The 20,655-nt window shown below is 41.0% G+C and overlaps 1 protein-coding gene across 2 annotated transcripts in view; it reads right to left on the minus strand.

Annotated features, from left to right (window-relative positions):
• Positions 1-20,655, minus strand: part of SORCS2 (sortilin related VPS10 domain containing receptor 2) — an 862,853-nt gene that overhangs the window by 574,185 nt on the left and 268,013 nt on the right. For both annotated transcript variants that reach the window (XM_075857659.1, XM_075857651.1), the window contains exon 2: positions 14,747-14,814. In XM_075857659.1, coding sequence (XP_075713774.1) covers positions 14,747-14,814 — 68 coding nt within the window. The remainder of the gene's footprint in view (positions 1-14,746; positions 14,815-20,655) is intronic.

Consider the following 20,655-nt stretch of genomic DNA (forward strand, 5'->3'; position numbering starts at 1 on the left):
ACCCGACGGCGACCCGCGATTTGTTTGCGGGGGCGCCGATCGGGTGACAGAGGGAGCTCCCCCCTCTGTCAAACACATTAAATGCCGCTGTCACTATTGACAGCGGCATTTAATGGGTTAAACTGCCGGAATCGGCGCGCGCTTCGATTCCGGCAGTTGCAGCAGGAGCCAGGCTGTGTATAACAGCCGTGCTCCTGCCGCTGATGGAGACGTATGGAGAGGGGGGCGGCGCGGAAGTGGGCAGGAGGCGGCAATACCCCCGTGTTTCCCCGAAAGTAAGACATATGTCTTACTTTCGGGGTACGGCTTATATTAGCCGACCCCCCTGAAACCCCCGATACGTCTTACAATCGGGGGTGTTTTACTATCGGGGAAACACGGTACTAAATAGTCCACACCAGGAGAAATTGCAGGCCCCCTTTATACAGGTACAAGAATGTAGCAGACACAGTTGATTCAATGTTCAAACTTTACTGGAGATAAACTCTCTTGGAGAGGCAGAAATCTAGAACGTTACAAATGTAATAACACAGTCTCTTAATAAATGCAACTATATCCATTGGCTGACAACCTTGTCATTACCAGCCCTTGACGGCTTGTGCCCCGCATGGCAATCCAGCACTTATATCTATTCAGCGGATCCCGCCCCGTCTGGCAATCCAGCACTGAGTCCTATTCAGTGGCTCCCGCCCCGCCTGGCAAACCGGCTGTTTACAGCCCTTGACGGCATACAGTTCGAGCAGTACTCCGTGCCTTATGCCCCGCTTAGCAATCAAGAGTATTCACAGTCCTTGGTGGCTCCCGCCCCACCTGGCATAGCTAAGCACTGCACACTCCCTTATCTGTGATCCTTATCTGTGGTCACTTACTTTACTCGTGTCCTCAGAACAGTCTTTGGCTATCAAAAGGGGAGGACAAGTCTTTACTGCTCACCGCTCCATGTGTTCCATAAACTGGCTTGAATCTCCATGTTATTACTCGGACCTAGTTGTACAGCACCGCTCAGTACTCAGGGTTTTCAGGCCCCTCACTCCAGCCCTTGCCACGTGTGTATATTGCAGCTCACCCGCTTACTCCATGGTGCCAGTGTTCGGGCCTCCTCGCTCACACACTCTGAGCAGCCCCTCTCAGTCTTTCTCCACTCACACTGCACTGCACGTCACTTCCTCCTTCCTGCTTTCTATATCTTCCTGCCAGTATGAAGCCATCTAGTGGCCAAAGTAAATTATTACAGCTGATACACATGTAAAACATACACGGCAAAACAAATAGACAATGGAACAGACTTAATAAAAAGCATAAACTCAGTTCTTTTACGTAAGGGGAAGTACAGTGCTCGACCTCCTTACACGTGAGTGGAAATCCGCTGGCTTTTCCGTGCGAAATCCTCTGGAAAAAGTATAATTCTACTTATTCTTGCAGATTCTTTTTTCTGCACTGCGGGCAAAAGTCTGTGTGGAAACCCCAATCACATGCATGAAATGGGGATTGTCATTGGATTTGATGCATATTTCTGCGAAATCCATGTAAATCCTAAATATGTAAATGAGACTTATTATGCAAAAATATTGGCACTTGCTGTTGCCGGAAAAAAATATTACCTTTACAGGTCTCCCAGCGCAATTACCTGCCTGGTGGCATCCCTGGTCGTGACCCGGCATAGCCTCTGTCATTGAACCAATATAAATACTGCAATTTTTTGGAGGGGACCTGATTACATAAAATATTAAAAAGCCTCTAAGATATTCCTAAAATTCACTTTCATTATGTAAATGAGTCAATCAGTCTGAGATGGTTCATAATGACTTCAGATGGATATGTAAATACTGTAAGTATCTGTTTACCATAAAATCTGGAAGTGGGGGTCAGTAGGATGAATATGTGGTGGTCTACCGTACGTCACTATCAAGTGACAGTGTTTGCAGAAAACATGATAATTATCTCATCAGAACATTAATTCTAAAAATATGAATCTACAGCAGTGGTCCCTATTTTGTGACTTTCTGGTAGTTGCACAACTAAATCTTCAAACATGACTGGATTACAGATGTGTCCAACTTTACCTTTGCTTCAATTTGGTTAAGGACTCCAATTTATCATGAATCTAATTCAATACAATATCGCGACATGCTAACAAAACCGTTAACAAGCTACATTCACATCACAAAGATAGGGTGGCCACACATAGACACATGTAGCATAGACATCTCGTGACAGAGTATCGCAAAATCATGTTTTTCCAAACTGGTTATCTCGCACCACACATCTCAGGACAGGTAAAGTTAAAGAGGCTCTGTCACCAGATTTTGCAACCCCTATCTGCTATTGCAACAGATCGGCGCTGCAATGTAGATAAGAGTAACGTTTTTATTTTTAAAAAACGAGCATTTTTGGCCAAGTTATGACCATTTTTGTATTTATGCAAATGAGGCTTGCAAAAGTACAACTGGGCGTATTGAAAAGTAAAAGTCCAACTGGGTGTGTATTATGTGCGTACATCGGGGCGTGTTTACTACTTTTACTAGCTGGGCGCTCTGATGAGAAGTATCATCCACTTCTCTTCAGAACGCCCAGCTTCTGGCAGTGCAGACACAGCCGTGTTCTCGAGAGATCATGCTGTGTCGTCACTCACAGGTCCTGCATCGTGTCAGACGAGCGAGGACACATCGGCACCAGAGGCTACAGATGATTCTGCAGCAGCATCGGCGTTTGCAGGTAAATCGATGTAGCTACTTACCTGCAAACGCTGATGCTGCTGCAGAATCAACTGTAGCCTCTGGTGCCGATGTGTCCGACACGATGCAGGACCTGTGAGTGACGTCACAGATCTGCACTGCCAGAAGCTGGGCGTTGTGAAGAGAAGTGGATGATACTTCTCGTCAGAACGCCCAGCTAGTAAAAGTAGTAAACACGCCCCGATGTACGCACATAATACACGCCCAGTTGTACTTTTACTTTTCAACACGCCCAGTTGTACTTTTGCAAGCCTCATTTGCATAAATACAAAAATGGCCATAACTTGGCTAAAAATGCTCGTTTTTTAAGAATAAAAACGTTACTGTAATCTACATTGCAGCGCCGATCTGCTGCAATAGCAGATAGGGGCTGCAAAATCTGGTGACAGAGCCTCTTTAAGGAAGGACACCTCTGTATCTATGCATCAATAGTTATTTTTAGACCTAGGCATCCAGTTCTTAAAGGGAGTCTGTCAATAGTTCCCCCCCCCCCCCCCTCCTAAACTGTTCACGCATCTAGTTAGGTATAGGGGAAAGCGGTGGCAACATTTCTCTGTTAGATAGCATAGTTCTTGCATAAGTGTAAAATAGTACTTTTATTGTTCCACATACCTTATGCAAATTTGGTTGCAAGAGTCCGCTGTGTCCGGCATCCTGAGCTCTAACACCTCCCATCCCATAACCCCTCTGCAGTAGAGGGGATGGGAGGGGTTAGAGCTCAGGAGGTGGACACCTGCAATTTTATTTGCATATGGTGCAGGGGACAATAAAAGTACTTTTTTAAACTTATAAACCAGTGGCGCTGTATAGAACTACACTGTGACCATGATTACTGTACTGTGACATCACTGTGACAATTACTTCCATGCAGTGACATCACGGTAAGAATTTTCAGAGAAATAAGGTCAGAGGTTCCAGTTTGATCTTGGAGCTGGTGCCTGAGATGGGCCAGCATTTTTTTCTGCCGCAAGAGCATGCCAGCCCCGCATAGTTGGTTGTGACTGTTAATTTAGTATCTGGGTCTTCAAGTTATGACTCTAGTGAAAATATGGGACTGGGATGCTCTGTAGAAATGCGTCACATTAAAAATTCCCATAGCCCAGGTGGGGCTTTGATTCCCTGAATTTCCATGATAAACCAATTCAACCTTTGGTTAAAAAGGACCTGTCACTAGGTCATTTGAACCGTTAACTGGCCTGAATAGCGCTGTCTCCCTGATTCCAGAGCTGTCGTTTTTTTTTCCAGACCCCCCTGTTCAAGAAATATGGCCCACTTTTATGTTGGCTCACCAAATATGCTAATGTTTTATAGATAGCCAATGGGGTGGAACTAGCATCACTGCTTCTGATGCTGACCAATCAGTATGAGGCAGCTTGAGGGTAGTTCACGCCCTGTTGGCTAACTGCAGCAAATTAGCATATAGGGAGCAAACACAACAGTGGGCCAATCTCTGGAAGAGGGGGTCCAGGAAAAAAAAAACAGCGCTGGAATCAGGGAGACAGGGTTATTAAGGTCAGATAACCAGTTCAGCTTATATGACCGAGTGACAGGTTCTCTGAAAATGCAGCATGGATAAGACGGATGTTACACAATATGGAGCACATCATGGCTTAGAAGGTGTAGGATGAATTTAGGTGGAATACCACTTTAAAACTGGCTTTTTATGTCAAATACAATATATTACTGTACTAAACTTCACTGCAGAAAACAGAATTTTCTTATTCCAATCTTTTCCTTAAAAGTGGAACAAAACAAGTCGTCGGCGGAATATTTTTTTGTCTTTTATCTTAAATGTATTCGATTTCTCATATCCCTTATAGCAACTGTATGAAGAAGACTCATTCCTCCTACCCGCAGATACATTGGACTGCACACATAACAGATACTATAGTTTAGCAGAAGCTTTTAACCTGCTGCCTGAAATCCCCCGCACAGGCCATACATCAAGAGCACACATTAGAGAAGCAATTAAACATTTAACTTCTGGTAAACTGAGCTCCGGATTGTCTGAGAACGCAGATAAATGTATGACGTGAAGGCCGCTGCGTACAGTCTTTTATCCAAAATGATTCATAAATATAATGAAACAGGAGAGTAAAAATAAAAACCTATGTTAATGCTTAGAAGACATTTACAGTTATATTGTAACTATACATGGGATCATCAGCCTTTTTAACGCATAAAGGGGTAGCCTCATCTCAACAACCCCTTCCCATAGGCCCTATAAGGACCCCACCTTTATGAGCCAGGGCAGAGGGCCACTAACAAGCTCTAAACTATCAAATTCTCGCTTGGACAGACCCATTTTAATGGTCATATGTAATACTTCATTTCACCTGTAGTGGTCACTGCAGGAAAAATGAACAGCTGACATCAACTTTCACTGTGGAAATTAACTGTTTAGTAGGGGGTCTCAATGATCGCCACAGCAGATCTAATATTAAAGAGGTTGTCTGTGATGAGACAATCCTTTATATGCACTTTTTATGGTATAAAAATGAGGATTTACAGCAGGATCCTCATGGAGTATTATTTGGTAAAAAATGTATATAACTTACTTAGAATAAAAAAAACTGTTAACAGTATAGTGACAAAAACAAGCATATAGCATTCAGAAGATATTCACTTTGCTGGACTGGGGTGTTGTCACAGCCCCACCATTTTAGTATCACGTGCTGTTCCTCTGTTATTCCTCCTGGAAATGGATGAATAAATGTTTGGCAGTCACTAAAATGTAATTTTTAAGCCCCAAATTGCACTTCTGCTTCAAGCTCAGGGTGGCAGGTTCAGAAAATGACATTATAATAAATGCTCTCCCTGTAATGCCTGAGATATTTATATTAACTGTGTAGAAATGTATATATTTTAGATACAGGACATATCTTATAAAAGTTTCCACATCTCATCCTCATTTTGGCACTGTCCACCCCTTTTTCTGGGAATGTAATTAAATTCTATTATTAGATAAATAAAAGATAAAACGTCATATTCACAGCCGGGTTGTAGTTCTGGAGCTCAGCCATTTACTGAAAGAATCCTCATTATACAGAGGTACAATGGGCAGTCAATATTGGATTACATTTGGCAACAAGACTATGGCATGGAGGTGTTTTAACACATTTAATTGCTTTAGTCTCATAATAAAAAGTACTTAAAGTTACATTGTGGGTTTCGCCATTAAATCTGACACCAGACACTTTCTAAAATTAAAATATGGCATAAAGGCGTTCACAGCAGAACACAAAACTCAGTTTTAATTGAATTTCTCCATAGAGCCGGCTAATTTAGGGATGTTACACTGTGTCTGACACACTGTGCAGGAAATTCACAGAGATCCAACCTGCATAGAGTCTAATTACAATCTAAACCAATTAGGCTACATGTAATGTGAATCATTTTATAAGACTTTTCCCTTTCTTTATCGCTGTTGCCTCATGCCTCTTTGTAAAAAAATCTTCAACACCTTTCTGCTTTACTTTTTTTTTCTTACTATGAAAAAGTTTAATACTACATGGAAACTGTCAGCAAGCAGTTTAGCTATTGCTGACAGTTTCTATCATCTTATCATTCAAAAGGTTTAAATTTTTGTCGTACACAACAAAGGCTAAAAATACAAACTGTAACATAGAAATAGATCTCTGAGACACAAGCAAACGAAAGTGCACTGTTGATATGGAGGTATTAAGTAAGGCACAACATTGAAATCCCTGCTGGAGACAAGTGGAAACGAGTGCAATCCTGTGTAACATTCAAATCCAAGCATATAGGTATGTCGAGGTCCTGTCATCTCCACCGCATGGACCACACCAGGGATAATATCGGGTAGCTGCTGCTGAAATGACTGTAATGGTAAAGCAAATCGGTGCAGAGTCCACCGGGTGCCCTATTAGAAAATCTTGGCTCTTAGCATATATTGTAAATACCTAAAGAACCAAGCAAACTGATGGGCTACTCATAGCAGAACACTATTATGCCCAAAAAGTATTAAACAGATATATTTAACAAAATTAACAGATCAGTCAACAGCAACTTGTTGATAGTTTCCACCTTGCACTGTGCATATAGTAAATACCTGAATAAATAAGCAAACCCATGGGGCATACATAGATAGGCGCTCCGCAGCATACCCATTAGGGAAACATAACATTAATTTAGTGAAACTGGACAACCCTTTTAAGACTCAAGACACTGCCCTAATGGTAAGTCTACCCCTGAAAGGGGAGTGAAGGCTGTTCTTACCAAGGCACAAAATAACCGAGTTATATAAATGAATGGGGTACCCATCCAGACCAGGGCAACCCCATACAGCAAGCTAATCTTTAAAAATCCCCCACGGGCATAGCTATAAGGGATGCAGAAGTAGTAGTCTCATCCGGAACCTGGTACCTCAGGGAGCTCAAAGGCTCTTCCGCCACATAAGAAGATATCAGTAATATTAATGGCACATGGTAGGTGGGATATCCTGTTACAGATATATTATAGAGCATGACAAGGGACATCAGAGAATATGATGAGCAAGAAACATATAGATAAGATTAAAAAAAGTATAAATTTAAGTTAACTAAGCCCAATCGATGCCTAGTAGAGATGCACAGATCAGCCCAAAATATTATTCTTCCTGTCCCAACGCGCTTCGCCCATCAGTTCTATAGGTTCATCAGGACATGTGAGGAGTAACAGCAGCAACAGCTCTATACGTGTAATTGGGACGTCATCTACCAGATAACAATTCCTGCACCGATTTTTACTACTATAAACTGCTGGACTCTTATTTCCCATATCAATGCCTTTGTTATTGCCCTTCATTACTGTTGTTCAGTGCTGGGAATGCCCTTAAAGACCTGCAGCGAGGCTCCAGTTTGCAATTTTGTATTGGAAATGCAACAAACAGGAAGACGTCTGATATATTTAGATATATATATACATTAATAATCAGCAGGAATCAATGAAGAACGATTGAGGATTCTCTAAACAGCATCCTGGAAATGACTTAGAAAAGTAATGATGGTGTTAAATTATCTCTTTTTCCGGATGTTCTAAAAGAATGTTGAGACACCACGGAAAGGTCAATATTAATAGCATTATTAAATGAAACATTTGAGTAGAGAGCTCAAGAGACTTTTGCAAAGATCATTACAAAGTCATAAATTACAAATTCTGTCCATCTCATATCTATCTATCTATCTATCATCTATCTATCTATCTATCTATCTATCTATCTATCTATCTATCTATCTATCTATCTATCTATCTATCTATCTATCTATCTATCTATCTATCTAATATCTATCTATCTATCTATCTATCTATCTATCTATCTATCTATCTATCTATCTATCTATCTATCATCTATCTATCTATCTATCTATCTATCTATCTATCTATCTATCTATCTATCTATCTATCTATCTATCTATCTATCTATCTATCTATCTATCTATCTCATATCTATCTATCTATCTATCTATCTATCTATCTATCTATCTATCTATCTATATCTATCTATCTATCTATCTATCTATCTATCTATCTATCTATCTATCTATCTATCTATCGATCTATCTATCTAATATCTATCTATCTATCTATCTATCTATCTATCTATCTATCTAATATCTATCTATCTATCTATCTATCTATCTATCTATCTATCTATCTATCTATCTATCTATCTATCTATCTATCTAATATCTATCTATCTATCTATCTATCTATCTATCTATCTATCTATCTATCTATCTATCTATCTATCTATCTATCTATCTATCTAATATCTATCTATCTATCTATCTATCTATCTATCTATCTATCTATCTATCTATCTATCTATCTATCTATCGATCTATCGATCTATCTATCTAATATCTATCTAATATCTATCTATCTATCTATCTATCTATCTATCTATCATCTATCTATCTATCTATCTATCTATCTATCTATCTATCTATCTATCTATCTATCTATCTATCTATCTATCTATCCCATATCTATCTATCTATCTATCTATCTATCTATCTATCTATCTATCTATCTATCTATCTATCTATCTATCTATCTATCTATCTATCTCATATCTATCTATCTATCTATCTATCTATCTATCTATCTATCTATCTATCTATCTATCTCATATCTATCTATCTATCTATCTATCTATCTATCTATCTATCTATCTATCTATCTATCTATCTATCTATCTATCTATCTCATATCTATCTATCTATCTATCTATCTATCTATCTATCTATCTATCTATCTATCTATCTATCTATCTATCTATCTATCTATCTATCTATCTATCTATCTAGTGGCGTAACTACCGCCGTAGCCGGAGGCTCCGCTAGCAGCCGCTATGGCTGCTACAGCGGGACGCCACTGAACACTACGGCGGAGCAGGCAGGTATCTTCTCGCTCTGCCATTAAACAAAAGACATGTATCCCCTATCCACAGGAGAGGGGATAGATGTGTCATCGCTGGCAGGGAGAACAGGGGATTGAATGTCCCCTGAAGTTCTCCATCACAAACCTCGGACTTCCGGGGTCTGTGTCGGCAGCTCCATAGAAATGAATGGAGCGCCGGTCGTGCTTGTGCGCATGCGTGACCCGCGCTCCTTTCATTTTTATTGAGCTGCAAAGACGCCGGAAGTCAGAGGTTAGTCATGGAGAACTTCAGGGGACTTTCAATCCCCCGTTCTCCCTATCGCTGCCAGCGATCACACATGTATCCCCTATCCTGTGGATAGGGGATGCATGTTATTTGTAGGACACACTGTAGGTCGGATTTTTTTGGGGGGTTGGGGACGCTGTATGGCGTTCCCTACAGGGGGGGCTGTATGGCGTTCCCTACAGGGGGGGTTGTATGGCGTTCCCTACAGGGGGGGCTGTATGGTGTTCCCTGAAGGGGGGATGGCTGTATGGCGTTCCCTGCGGGGGGTGGGGCTGTATGGCGTTCCCTACAGGGGGGGCTGTATGGCGTTATCTACAGGGGGGCTGTATGGCGCTAACGCCATACAGCCCCCACTGTAGAGAATGCCATACAGCCCCCACTGTAGAGAACGCCATACAGCCCCCCTGTAGATAACGCCATACAGTCCCCCCTGTAGGTAACGCCATACAGCCCCCCCTGTAGATAATGCCATACATCCCCCCTGTAGATAACGCCATACAGCCCCCCCTGTAGGGAACGCCATACAGCCCCCCTGTAGATAACGCCATACAGCCCCCCCCTGTAGATAACACCATACAGTCCCCCCTGTAGATAATGCCATACAGTCCCCCCGGTAGATAACACCATACAGTCCCCCTCTGTAGATAACGCCATACAGCCCCCCCTGTAGATAACGCCATACAGCCCCCCCCTGTAGATAACGCCATACAGCCCCCCCTGTAGGTAACGCCATACAGCCCTCCCCTGTAGATAACGCCATACAGACCCCTTTGTAGATAACGCCATACAGCCCCCCTGTAGATAACGCCATACAGCCCCCCCTGTAGATGGCGCCATACAGCCCCCTCTGTAGATAACGCCATACAGCCCCCTCTGTAGATATCTACAAAGGGGGCTGTATGGCGTTATCTACAGGGGGTCTGTATGGCGTTATCTACAGAGGGGGCTGTATGGCGTTATCTACAGGGGGGGCTGTATGGCGTTATATACAGAGGGGGCTGTATGGCGTTATCTACAGGGGGGCTGTATGGCGCTATCTACAAGGGGGGCTGTATGGCGCCATCTACAGGGGGGGCTGTATGGCGTTATCTACAGCAGGGCTGTATGACGCTATCTACAAGGGGAGGGGGTTGTGTGACACCCAGGGGAGGGGCGGCCCCAGTCAAAAGTTTGCTATGGGGCCCAGTCTTTCCTAGTTACGCCCCTGTATCTATCTATCTCATATCTATCTATCTATCTATCTATCTATCTATCTATCTATCTATCTATCTATCTATCTATCTATCTATCTATCTATCTATCTATCTATCTATCTATATATCTATCTATCATATAGGAATAGCAACATACTCTATTTTTAATGTATTTCACAAGTCATTGTCTACCAAGTCCCTTGAAAGAAAATATTTATGGAGACCTGGATTTAGGCGATGGCAACTGCCCAGAGCCCCCATTTACTAAGAGACCCCAAGGACAGGAATCCCAGGAGCAAATTATAAACACCTAGTTTTATTCAGCGTTGAATGGTAATTAGGGCCGGCCTTAGGTTGGATGCCGCCCTGTGCGGGACTCTCTATTGCTGCCCTGCACAAACAAAGAATTGGCCACATATAGACATGCACAAACTGGAACATATATACTGTACATACATAAAGACAAATATTCAGACAAACAGGCAAATTTATATATACACACACATTCTGGAATATATACATACATACATACATACAGGTATATATATAAATCTATATATATACACATTTTATATCATTTAGTTGGAATGTGCTGTTCAAATTTTTGTTGTTTATGTGATCCATATATGTGGGGTTAGTGACTGCCTCCACTTGTTGTTCTTGCCCTCCTCCCATTCTGCACTGGGTGATTTTAATTAGTTCAATGCTGGATCCTACCATCCCCAGGTATATATGTAGGCTTAATCCCAGTTCTGGGTGTATGTGCAGAGTAGATTCCCACCTTACAGAGGTCGCCTTGTCGTGGCAGGTGGGCAAACACTTTTTGATCAAAATGTGCACTAAGAACCTCCCTATTATAAGTAGTTTTAGCTTTAGTGCATATTTATTTATATTTTGTGGTTTAGGTGGCATTAGTGTCCGCAGTGTGCTGTCGCCATTCTTTTTCTGCTATACATATATATATATATAGATATATATTACATACACACACAGGCACATATAAAAATACTTAAAAGGCACATATATACACAGTACAGATAATGTAGTAGATGTCCCCTGCAGTCCTATGTAACACCACAGATAACAGTGATAGCTCTCTGAGTACAGATAACGTAGTAGATGTTACTCTTCCCACAGGCACCTATATATATATATCATGCAGTGCACCTTCAAATGGAGATACACTTTAAAAAGATTATTTCCATGAATTAATTTCCATGAATTGGTTAAAGTTTTATAGATTACCATATACGAAAATGTTTTTTTCCCTTAAGGGGCAGCAGGGTATATAAGGGGTAGCAGAGTATATAGGGGCAGCAGAGTATATAGGGGGCAGCAGAGTATTTAAGGGGCAGCAGAATATATAAGGGGCAGCAGAGTATATAGGGTGCAGCAGAGTATATCTTCAGTTTATCTGTTCTACTTTAAAATTGAACACACTTAGAAAGAGACAAACACATGCAGACATATACACACACACACACACACACACACACACACACACACACACTGTAACATATACATATACAAACACAGAGACATATAAACACACATGGGAGCCTACCATCTCTCCTTGCTGACAGGATCACAGGCTTCTTGCAGGATGGGCTGTGGGCGGGGCTTCCTCCTCTGCTCTTGCTCCTCGATTCTTGTTTCCTCCATGTGTGTAACTAAGAGCAGGGGATAGAGCAGAGGCAGAGCCCAGTGGCACCCTAAATGCTGGGAGGGTGCATCGCCCTGTGCACTTGCACAGGTCGCACACCCCTAAGGCCGGCCCTGATGGTAATATTATTTGGGAATGACAGTGTTATAATTATGTGTAAACTTTAAGAGAGTATTATTTGGGTATTTGGGCACTATGTTGGTATTACGTGGGCTGTATATAGCGGTATTATGGTATGGCAGTATTGTGTGGGCTGAAAGTACGAGAACAACTGTCTTAATATGGCAAGCAAGGTGGCCCTACTTTGCTTGTTGTCTAGTTCCCCATTATCTATGAAGTCAAATCTGTAGCTATGAATAATGTATATTCCCAATATCCTAAATGAAACGTGTTATTACCTTCTATTCTTGTATTCCGAAGGCAACTGTGGTTTACTCTGTCATAGAATATTCTAATATACATTTGTATTTGCCTACATCACATGCAGCACAGATGGGAAACGCAGAAACGTCTTTATTATCAGTCTTCCTTCACGTCACCTTTATAAAAATAATATCATCTAATACACTTAACACTTAGTAAAGCCTTTTAATGCAAAATTCACGGAGACCCATAGTCACGCATTCATAAAATAGCTCTGAATTCCATTTGTTCCAAAGCCGTATAAAACATGTGTTTGCTATGGTCATAATTCTCCACACATATGAAAATAATTGTTGCTATGAGTCAATAGAGCAGCAGGATCACAAAGGCATGAAAGACATGAAATTGCTCGGTTATCAGGATCAGAACGTCTGAAATACAAGTTCCCAGCATGCCAGTATCCCGGCTCTACATCTGTAGCTCCAATCCAGCCCATAAGCTCAGCACATTGCAGGATTTCATGTTTTGTGTACAGGTCCATACAGCTGCTACTAATAAGCAACCAAAAATCATATGTAAGTCTGCTCAGATCCAAATCCTACCATACTATTGTAGTAACATTCATTTTACAGTTGGGAGCAAGCAAACTTGAAAACATCTCCTGACACGTCTGTTTTAGTAAATACTTGTATTCCCCAGGAAATAACAATACTGGATCATCTTTTCCCTTTAAGTCTACGTTGTGCCATTCCCCTGTTATTCCTCCTAGAAATTGAGGAATAAATTGACTTCTGGATGTTTCCAGTTGGGGGTGTATCCCTACACAGTCGGACACTGTCCAATCATTGCTCACAGTCTAAGACTGTGTTGGGACACACCCCTTTGACAAGGGGAATGGTAACACCCAGTTGTTAATTTATTCGTAAATTTGTAGGAGGAATAACAGAGAAACGGTACAACGCAGGGTTGTAATAAATCCAGAATTGTTATTTCATGAGGATTACAAGTATTTACTAAAACAGACATGTCAAGAGAAGTGACAGGTCCACTTTAAGAAATGTATAGAACTACCATATGCACTTCTCTTTTGACCTTTAGGCCTCATGTACACCAAGAGAAGGCTGATGGAGCATGTCAAAAACTTCTGTATGACTCCATCTGAGACATATGGAGGAACAGTTTGGTCCCATAGAAGTCTATAGGTGCCCTATTATCGCTCCATACAACTGTGAGATTGTTTAGAGCAGTAATATTGTAGTGTGAATGAAGCCTTTGCTATAGGTATTTCAAAAAGGGGAAAATCTTGAACATATTTACAGGGAGATGTATTTAAAGGGGTTATGTGGTGACCGAAAAATATTAGCAGTGTAGTCACTGCAGTATGTGGGTAGACTCGCTAATATACATTCCGATCCTCCGTCGCCCGGTTTCTGAGATTTTCATAGCGCTGGCGGGGGACCGGAAGTCTAGTTCCTTGATGATGACACGACTTTTCATCATGTGACTGGCCCCGCATTATTCTATGTACATTAGTAGTACATTGATTACATAGAGTACAGCGGGGCCGGTCACATGACAAAGAGTCGTGTCGTCATTAAGGAAGACTGTGCAACTAGACTTCCACTACCCCGCCAGCGCTATGAAAATTTCAGAATCAGCACGACGCGGGACCGGAATGTATATTAGCGAGTGTACCCACATACTGCAGCAAGTACACTACTGATACTTTTCGGTCTGCACATAACCCCTTTGATCATGCAATTTCAATACCGTATCACAGACAATAATATTTGTTATTAGTGGATATTTTTGGTCAAACACCACAGTCGAGATTCCAAATTCCATTTCCATTATCAGCCATCACTGCCGATGCCAGCAAATAACAATATGCACCATCATATTTCCATATATTTCATTCACTAATTGCACCCAATTTTTTTCACAAATTAAGATAACCCAGAAAAACCAATTGTTCAAAATTCAAAAAATTCGAAATATCTCCACATTTTACAACTACAGCATTTGCTTATCGACAACATGAATACGTCAATCATTGAGCTGAATCATTGAGGTCAATATGTAAGCAAGCTACCCAAAGAAACTGTAGAGTAATATGTCCTACCTCCATAAAGAGCTCTCAAGGACCTTCCCCATGTCCGCGTGATAGTACTTGGTCAGTATCAGGATGACCTGTAGAAGACACAGAGATATTAATATAGCAGTGTTATAAAGGACAAGCAGGGTTTATCACATCATGCAATATTATTTTACATACAGTAAATGAGAGAATCTCAAAAATATAACATATGGTCTTTGGCCAGATTTAGAAAAAGTCTTTAGAAGATCTGACTGAAATTCCATAACCAGTATCGGTTTGATCCACCAGAGGATCCTCCAGAGGGCTCAGGCTCTGACACAATCATGGGCCACCAGCAGAAGACAACTTCATTTCCAACCAATCACTTGGCACCAGGGTCTATTATATAAAAATTATACAAATACCCTATTAGACCTTTTTGATGATATGTCCTGTGTGTGCAGGGATAACAAAGACTATGATGTAACTATAAGAGGAGGTGGTCATGGTCTGTATAGATGGAGGGTGGGCCAGACAACGCAACCAAGCAGAAAAGATTCGTGTAAAAAATGCTGTGGCAGCGATATTATGCTGACGCAAATAAACTCTAATATTACTAAGTGCTTGTTATATAGTTGTGACCCAGGGAGCAATTACCGGTGATAATGTTCTTTGTCTGGTGTCAATAGGTTTTCATGCGGTTCTGACTCAGCTGCTACATTTCCTTAATGCTATGGAAGTATCTACAGCTGCCAGGAGCTAAGGATTTCTATACCGGGGCCAGCGAGACATATATGACTCCCAAGCAGTAAATGATATGACAGGCCCTTTAAATAAATTGATGGTAAAAATAAAAATAGTCGGAGTCTGAGACTATTGCTTGATCTCAGTATCAGTATGGCTCCTTTATTCACACGGCAACGCTTTGGCACTAACTAAATGGCTTACGTAATATTACATAAAAAAAAATTGCCCTTCTGTGCCCATATTGTCTCCAGCTAGAAGGTTTTTTTATTAATTACCATTTGACTAAATGTAAAAAAACAAAAACAACACCATGATATTCTCTACTTTAGTCGTGTCCTGTCCAATATCACAATCGAGGATGGGAAAAAAATATTGTATGTGGCCCAAAAAGCATTAACAATGTTATGTTGGTGTCTTCTAACCAACCTATCATAAGATCAATCTATAGCTGGCCGACATCTTGCTGCAGCAGGAGCCTCACCACATTGCCCGGTATCCCTGCCTTCTCTTCAAGATTTTTGCAATACTTTTTGTTTTAGGGGATTAAAGAAGTTGTCGGAAAGCTTATTTTCAAATACCCTATTCTGCGTTAGAAAAAGGGGCGTTATGTGTCTTATAGATGCGGGTCCCACCTCTGAGACCCATCACCTATCTCCCAAATGGGCGTCCCCCGACCCTGTACCGCCTGTTCCGTATGCTGGGAGTTATGTAAATAGTGTTGCTTACTGTGCTATAATTCCCATTCACTTCTATCGGAGTTACGGAAACAGTATAGCTTAGCAAGCTCGGCTGTTTCCGGAAGTCCCAGCCACCTCCGCACTGATTCTCCGCCCAGATGTCGACTCATTAGGCAGGACGGGGGTTGATGGATCCTCCTTCGTGTGGCTATGCAATAAATGTTTATGGTGGGAATATCCCTTTAAGACCCTCCTCCCACATAAGAAGATAGCAGTATTATAAATGTTCAGCACAGAGGTGACAGGATCATTACATTTCATGACAATAACCTGTAGAGAAATCTATCCTTTTCTGTTATTTTTGTTTTGTTCTGAACTTTTATAAACTTTTTTAAAAATGTAATACAATAGAAACCACACACAGTTCCACGCTGTACATAAAGAAATGATACATGCAGAGAATGTAAGGTTCAGATAGAACGACATTACATAGAAATAAATGCTTCCTTTTTATATACACAGAACCATGGTGTAAAGTCATTGTAAACACCGACAAGAGGCTGGGCCCTTGTGCCGAAATTATAAGGCAGAGCTGCCAACAACCCAAAGCCTAAGGGAGGTTGTAGACCCTGCCAATGAATGTACAGGACGGAGAATGGCCCATTTTGGACTTTTTGGGCTGATCTTCTATTATTTGCCTTACGATGACCTGCTGAAGGTGTCTGCTAGTGGTTAATCAAACACAAAAAAAAAAAGGTTTTGCACGCAGTCGCATCATGAGATGTTTAGAAATGACGCTGTGACAGATGTGCTTTCCGAGGGATCCAAATAGTCCACGATGTGCCCCATTGACTTTAATGGGGTCAGTCAGGGTACTGTCGGAGTTCCAGTAATTTTGGCTGCAAGAACACTGCTGCAGACTGTGCTATTCCTGCCTTCAAAAGTACCAGAAAGCTTGGAAACCCCGTCCAAACCCCCAAACACAGATGTGAGCAGAACCCTAATGAACATGCAACTGAGCCGTTTGGCCCAAAAAAATTTCTGTAGATTTGGTTACTTACACATATCATATTACAATTTAAGAAAAAGTTGAATTAAGTTGAAGCAGTTAATTTAAGTAGCAGTCTCTTTTTTTTCTCTCGACAGCCAATTTAAGACTACAGAAGAATATAAAATAACAAAAAGTCTCTCCAGGTTACATTACAAAGTCAAATTCAGGATTGTCTAGACTGAAAGATTTTGTATGTTTGATATTATGATTATAAAAATTAAAATTCTCGATCACACACTAGATAAACCAAGTCATCTTCAGTAGATATTATTATATACAGAGGCCCATCAGCGCTAGAGCGCTGCCTCGTGCACAACTTCTTACCAATGTCTGTATCACATACTTTAACCTTATAAAATAACAAATCAAAAATTGGAGTCAGTAAAATTAGATGCATCGGCCATTGCTGCCTAATCCACCTATGTGATTAAATTGTCTAACACCAGTCGTGCTATTTGTGGCCGGGAACACAGGGACATTAGCATATAAATAGATTTACAATTTAAAACGATGTGCTCTATTCTTCTTGTCTTTTAAGAAATAGAGATAACCATTCCCGAATCTCCAAACTAGGGCATTCGGATAAATATACAGCCACTAATCAAAGGGAACTTTATTATTCCCATTCAATGTGTTTGCTTGCATTGAAATATAAAATTAGCTTTTGTTTGCCCTGGTAGGCTGCAGAGACCCTTGAATGACGTGGTCAGATTTCTTTATTCGCAGACGTTGCAAAGCTTTTCTAGGCAAATGTGACAACACTGTAAAAGTTCAAAGAGGGAAAGTAACTAGATATAGGCTGGAAGAGATCCAGGGACTGTACCATTTAGGACTTTATTATTATTATTATAATAACTATTCGAATTATTCAAAGTAATAATGTAGAACCCACTTAGTTGTACCAGTTGTGCGAAAATTGTGGCCCTAAGAGATGTTAATACAGTGAAATCTCATTGAGACGATGACCTACAATAAATAGTCTTCCCATTGGTCTTCCCAAAGAAGAGATGGTCACAACAGTAAAACCGCTCCAAAAGACCTTGTTAAGAAGGCCGCCCTTGTTCTAGACAAGATATTTCTGTCTGTGAAGGATCTTCAATTACCTCCTATCCTATGTATATTGGCCCACTTCTTTGAGCGGCCCACCATGGGCAGCATGGTGGCTCAGTGGTTAACACTGTTGCCTTGCAGTAGTGGCGTCCTGGTTTTAAATTCAACCAAGGATAATATCTCTATGAGGTTTATATGTTCTCATATTTCTGTGGGTTTCCTCCGGGTTCTCTGGTTTGAATCTACATTGTGAACCCTATTGGGGCAAGGAGTGATGTGAATGGTGACACTCTCTGTATAGCGCTGTATAAGCAATGATGATAAATAAATAAAAGACCACTTCTTTCCTTCAATACTTGGTGGTCGTCCTAAAGAGTCTTCACTGTGGTTGAATGGAAAAGGAGGATCTTTGAACAGAATAGCGATAAACTGAATGAAACTAATGGGAGCAATGGTGTAACTCCTATAGAGGCAGCCCCGTGGTTACTATGGGGTGCATGGAGTTGGCAGCAAGGGAGGAAGCCCCGTGCATGGCGTTTGAAGGCGTCATGTCCTCCTATGCTTTCTATGGATATGTATCTGCCCGTTTCTGGACTGGGAGGTAGTGACCTGAATCAGCTCGTTGAGATCTTCGAAGTCATGTGCTCTGTTTTCAAGGCTTTCAAATTCAATATTTGCCATATGACTCCGATTTAATAAATAGGAACATTACAGCAAATAAAGCCTAGGAGACGGAATGTGCCACTAATTTTAGAAATGTCCACACAGCATGCAGCACAAAATGTCTTAACGGAAAGGTCCTGTGGTAGTGAAGAATGAAACAATTTTGTAATTATTAAAAAAAAAATTGGTGCAAACAGGAGGTGAATTTTAAATGTAAATTCGCATAATAAAAGTGAAAAATAATACAAAAGATAAAATAGAAGAATTACAAAATTATTTAACAGAAAATAACAAAATAATACAACTGAAAAAAATACTATGACCAATGACTCCCCCCATGTGTTATTGTCTTTGAACGTTCGTCTTACAAAAAATAAAAAGATTGTACCCCTGCGTCTGGCTCCCTCTGGATTGGTCACCTTGTCACTGTAGAGCTGAGAGATTCATGTATTTTCCGCATTAGTGGGTGATCTATAGAGTGTAGCCGCTGGTTTTCAGGATGTTTTGTGGTTGACTCTGAGGTTTAGAGCAGAGCCGGTAGCAGCAGAACAGCAGATAGAAAGAGGCGCTTGTTACAGATGTTTACACTCATACATGATCATAGGATTACATTCAGGGGCCGTTTATTTATACGACGTGAACAGGAGATTATTTTCTTAACTTCACGTGTTATAATTGCTACTGTGTGCGACTAAGGCCTCATTCCGACGAACGTGATTCTCGTCCGTGTGCTGTGCGTTAAAACAACGCACAGCACACGGACCATTGATTTCAATGGGGCCGTTCACACATGCGTTGTTTTTCTCGCAGCGAGTGTCCGTTGTGTGAAACTCACTGCATGTCCTTTATTGGTGCGTTTTCACGCACCTAGTCGCCCATTGAAGTCAATGGGTGCGTGACATTCGTGTGCTGTCCGCGTTTTATGCATCAATTACATTGCAAACAATAAAAGAAGCGCTTGTAAGCGCGTGAAAAATACATGCCACTCGCAAAGCACATTGATGCAAAACGCAAAGCACACGGACAGATTTTACGTGCGTTTTTTTACCAGCGTAAATATGTCACGCTCGTGTGAATGTAGCCTAACAAATAAATCATTGTACAGGAGGAGTCAAAAGTCAGGGTGGTGACCCCATTTAATTTAACATTTTCAAGTTTATTTCAAGATGGTGAAGAGGTAAGGTCATGGCAAACCGATCAATCTAAAGCATTGGTCTCCAACCTTTGGCTCTCCAGCTGTTTCGAAATTACAACCCTCAGCACTGACAGCTGAAGCCTGTCAAGGCATGCTGGGAGTTGTAGTTTCACAACACCTGGAGAGCCAAAGGTTGAAGGTCATTGGTCTAAAGCAGGAAGAAGTTTTCATGTTTTTCCATTTTCAAGCAATATTAATAACCTCTCTTCTCTTTCAATGATAATGTTTTGGTTGAAGCTCCTAAAGGAGTTGTATAATTTGGAAAAAAAACAAACATTTTGAAATACCCTATTCCAATTCTGAGTTAATAGAGGGGGTCCCCTATTTAGAATCCTCATTCATGAACCAGAGAGGAAAGGGCGTATCTTACTCTGGAGGATCTGGCATGTCCATAAATTACACAGAGAGATCATTTATTTCTAGAAGAACTGTGTAATACTTTATTTCTCCTGTGGTGGCACTGTAGGAAAATGTAACAATTGTTGCTGGGTTTCCCTTTAGATCATAGCCAATCATCCTGTGATCTGCTTAATGTTTAAGAACCATCCTAACAAAAAGGGATTATCCAAAA

The sequence above is a fragment of the Rhinoderma darwinii genome, chromosome 1 (assembly GCF_050947455.1).
Source record: "Rhinoderma darwinii isolate aRhiDar2 chromosome 1, aRhiDar2.hap1, whole genome shotgun sequence".
NCBI classification, from domain to species: Eukaryota; Metazoa; Chordata; class Amphibia; order Anura; family Rhinodermatidae; genus Rhinoderma; species Rhinoderma darwinii.